The sequence below is a fragment of the Bison bison genome, unplaced genomic scaffold (assembly GCF_000754665.1).
Source record: "Bison bison bison isolate TAMUID 2011002044 unplaced genomic scaffold, Bison_UMD1.0 scf7180017864064, whole genome shotgun sequence".
Lineage (NCBI taxonomy): Eukaryota > Metazoa > Chordata > Mammalia > Artiodactyla > Bovidae > Bison > Bison bison.
In genome coordinates, this window is record NW_011494636.1 from 2143870 (window position 1) to 2147406 (window position 3537).

General features: G+C 38.9%; 1 protein-coding gene across 1 annotated transcript in view; it reads left to right on the top strand.

Annotated features, from left to right (window-relative positions):
- RGS7 (regulator of G-protein signaling 7) overlaps positions 1-3537 on the top strand; it is a 489491-nt gene that overhangs the window by 279600 nt on the left and 206354 nt on the right. The window contains exon 3 of the mRNA XM_010836687.1: positions 260-356. Coding sequence (XP_010834989.1) covers positions 260-356 — 97 coding nt within the window. The remainder of the gene's footprint in view (positions 1-259; positions 357-3537) is intronic.

The window sequence follows — 3537 nt, forward strand, 5'->3', positions numbered from 1 at the left end:
ATGTATAATATCATGTATGAAACGAGTCGCCAGTCCAGGTTTGATGCACGGTACTGGATGCTTGGGGCTGGTGCACTGGGACGACCCAGAGGGAGGGTAGGGGAGGGAGGAGGGAGGAGGGTTCAGGATGGGGAACGCGGGTATACCTGTGGCGGATTCATTTCGATATTTGGCAAAACTAATACAATATTGTAAAGTTTAAAAATAAAATAAAATTTAAAAAATTAAATGCTTTAATTATTTTATTATTTTTATTTAGATGGAAGACGTCATAGCACGCATGCAAGATGAAAAAAACGGAATTCCTATTCGTACTGTCAAAAGTTTCCTCTCCAAGATACCTAGTGTCTTCTCTGGTAAGTCTGCATTCAGTGTAACACTATTTCCTCCAGCACTTTTCACAAAACTATTTAAAATCTGTTCTAGCCATTTACTTATTGAAGCTCTTTCTAACTCATTATTCAATAATTATTTATAAAAACTCATGACATGATCAACATTATGTTGGATACTTGACAGTAAAACAAGTCAAAACTGCAAAAAAACCATAATCTTACCAAAATTTAATTGCAAAAATGTAATAAATGTGAAATAATAGAAAGTAATATTAAAATTAAAATATATGAGCCAGCATGATGTAGATTATATACAGAAGTTAGGAGGGTGACTGAAATCAATGAGGAGTCAAGAAAGGGTTCCTGAAGAGTAGTGATAAGCTGAGTTTGAAAAATGAAGAATTTTATCAGGCTTAAGACTACTACTGCAACCAACTCTGCATGTAGAACTTAGAGGGACCAAACTGCTGAGAACTGGGTGGATAGACAGGAACGGCTAGAGTTGGGTCAAATAATGAGGGTCTTTGAAAGCCAACCAAAGAGTTTAATTCTGATACAGTGGGAAATATGGAGACATGTACAATGTTTGCTGAGAATGTTATGACGAAAGTGCTTAGAAATATGTGCTCTGGCTCCAGGAGACAGTGAACGGCCAAGCTCAGGGGACTCGGGTGTGCTCTGGCCTTGGCTTGCACAGGTTAGAGAAGAGAACAAAATCAGAAAGACCAAAGCCTTAGCAGTGATTAAGCATAGTAAGGAGGCTGGTGCTGAGCATGTGGCGGGGGCAGGGTGCTTGATGAGAGTCATCAGCAAGAGTTGTACTATGCATCCTTGTGAACAAGGATCAAAAGAAGACCAGAGATTGGAAGAATTCAGCCTTGGGACTATGCTAATAATTAGGACCAGAAAACAAGTAGGCAGGCCCAGATGTTGGTGTTTCATAACTGCATTGCTCTCAGATGAAAGAGAGAACGCAATGGAGCAGATGAAGGCTGAAATAAAATGATATTTTGCTCTAATGAAATGTATTCTCTTTTTTCCTGTTACTGTCTTTTAAGCCCACTTTGTTCTAGTTTCTTGTTCTTCCTTGGTGATGCCTTATATTTTTCCACATCTGGGACTTCCTTCATCACTCGCCCACTTCCAGATTTCTAGGTCATTCAGACCATTAAATACTGTCCATTCTTCAATGGTTATCTCAGAAAGCTCTTTGGAGAAAACTATTCTGAACCTTTTTATCTGTTCTCTCAAAACATGTTTTGTTATTGTTTTGCCTCTATTATTATACCTCACCTTGGCTTATAGTTATTTTCTGTATGCCCTATGCGTGTGTGTGTGCTAAGTCACTTCAGATGTGTCCAACTCTTTGTGACCCTGTGGACTGTCAAGCTCCTCTATCCATGGGATTCACCAGACAAGAATACTGGAGTGAGTTGCCATGCCCTCCTTTAATATGTCCTATATCCTCAAGTAAATATTAAACTCCTTGCCATCAGTAACTCAGAGAGTTAGCTTTACCTTTAAACACAAAATGTGAAAACTACTTGTTATTTTGTCAACCATTGTAAAAGAGAACGTATCTCCTTAAGATACTTCAATACAAGGGCTGTAAACTGAAATGCATTCAGAATCCAGGCACAAAAGTCCACTAAGTTTCCCATCTGAACTGGGATTGTGGTCGATTCAGTAGTGCGTAGCCAGCTCCCCTGGTGGCTCAGTGGTAAAGAATTCACCTGCCAGTGCAGAAAACATGGGCTCGCTCCTTGATCCAAGAAGATTGCACATTCTGTGGAGCAACTAAGCCCATACACCACAACTATGAGCCTGTGCTCTAGAGCCTGGGAACTGCAACTGCTGAAGCCAGTGTAACCTAGAGCCCATGCTTTACAAGAGACTACAAATGGAGAACAGTGAGAAGCCTGAGCACCACAACTAGCGAGTAGCCCCCACTCGCCCCAACTAGGGAAAGCACATGCAGTAACGAAGGCCCACTGCAGCCAACAGTAAATAAAAGTAAGTAAAACTTATTTAAAAGATAGTGTGCAGCCCCTCCAAAGGCATTTCAGTTCAGGAGTTTTTATGACAATATACATGTGCAAAAATGGCTGAATGTGAAAGGATTGCCAGTCAGTTTAAGCTGACCTTCAGGTTCACGTTATCTGCTATAATGGCAAATTTAAAATTTTAGTCGAGTTCTTCAAGTAACAATACCTCATACAATTCCAGTATAATATCATATTAGAACTCTGGATTGACAATATTAAATCTTTAATTAAAAAGCGAGAATGAAATTGGGCCATGAAGTGCCTGATATTGTTTTAAGGTTCATTAATATACACCAACAATGTTCATTGTGAAATAAAGAGAATATTCAATGACATTGTTCATATTAGTATAATTAGTTTCTAATTATCATTCTGTGTTTCCTAGAAACATTTAGGAGCTTTTTGCTTCATATGTTCAACTAGAAGCTCTGCTGTAGATTTAATTTGTATGTCTAGTATTTTACCGACCTCTTTGTATTGACGTCCCCAAATTATAATGGTCTCTACCATTAAAGTAGAATCCTCTCTACTTTATTAGCAGTTTTTGGTCATTTTTAGTAATTTTCCTCTTCTTCTATTTCTTATGGTGATTTGGAATTAATTCCTGTGTTCTTTTGTGGCCTGACTTGCTACCCACTGCCTGCTTTCCTGCCTCTTATTGCGTCGCCTTCATCATTTACTGCAAAGTTGCTAATGAAACAAGGAATCTACTAACTTTAGGCCCTTATGTCAATCAGAAACCAACTGTGATGAGTGATGTAATGTATGAGAGGAAGGTAGTGTGATTGTTGAGGAAAGGAGTCTATTTTGTATGGATCGTTCTACAAGGGAAAAACTGTCTCAAATATTGTTAAGCTATTTCCTTAAGTTTACCCATTTATGGTCCCTAAAGCCTTGATGAACAAAGCATGGTCCATGAACCAGTAGTATCAGCATCACATGGGAATTTATTAGAAATACAGCATCTGGGCCCTCTCCAAACCTACTGAATCAGAATAAGAGTTTTAACTAAAGTGTAAGAAGTATATCCAGTAGTCATGTATGGATGTGAGAGTTGGACTATAAAGAAAGCTGAGTGCCAAAAAATTGATGCTTTTGAACTGTGGTGTTGGAGGAGACTCTTGAGAGTCCTTTGGACTGCAAGGAGGTCCAACCAG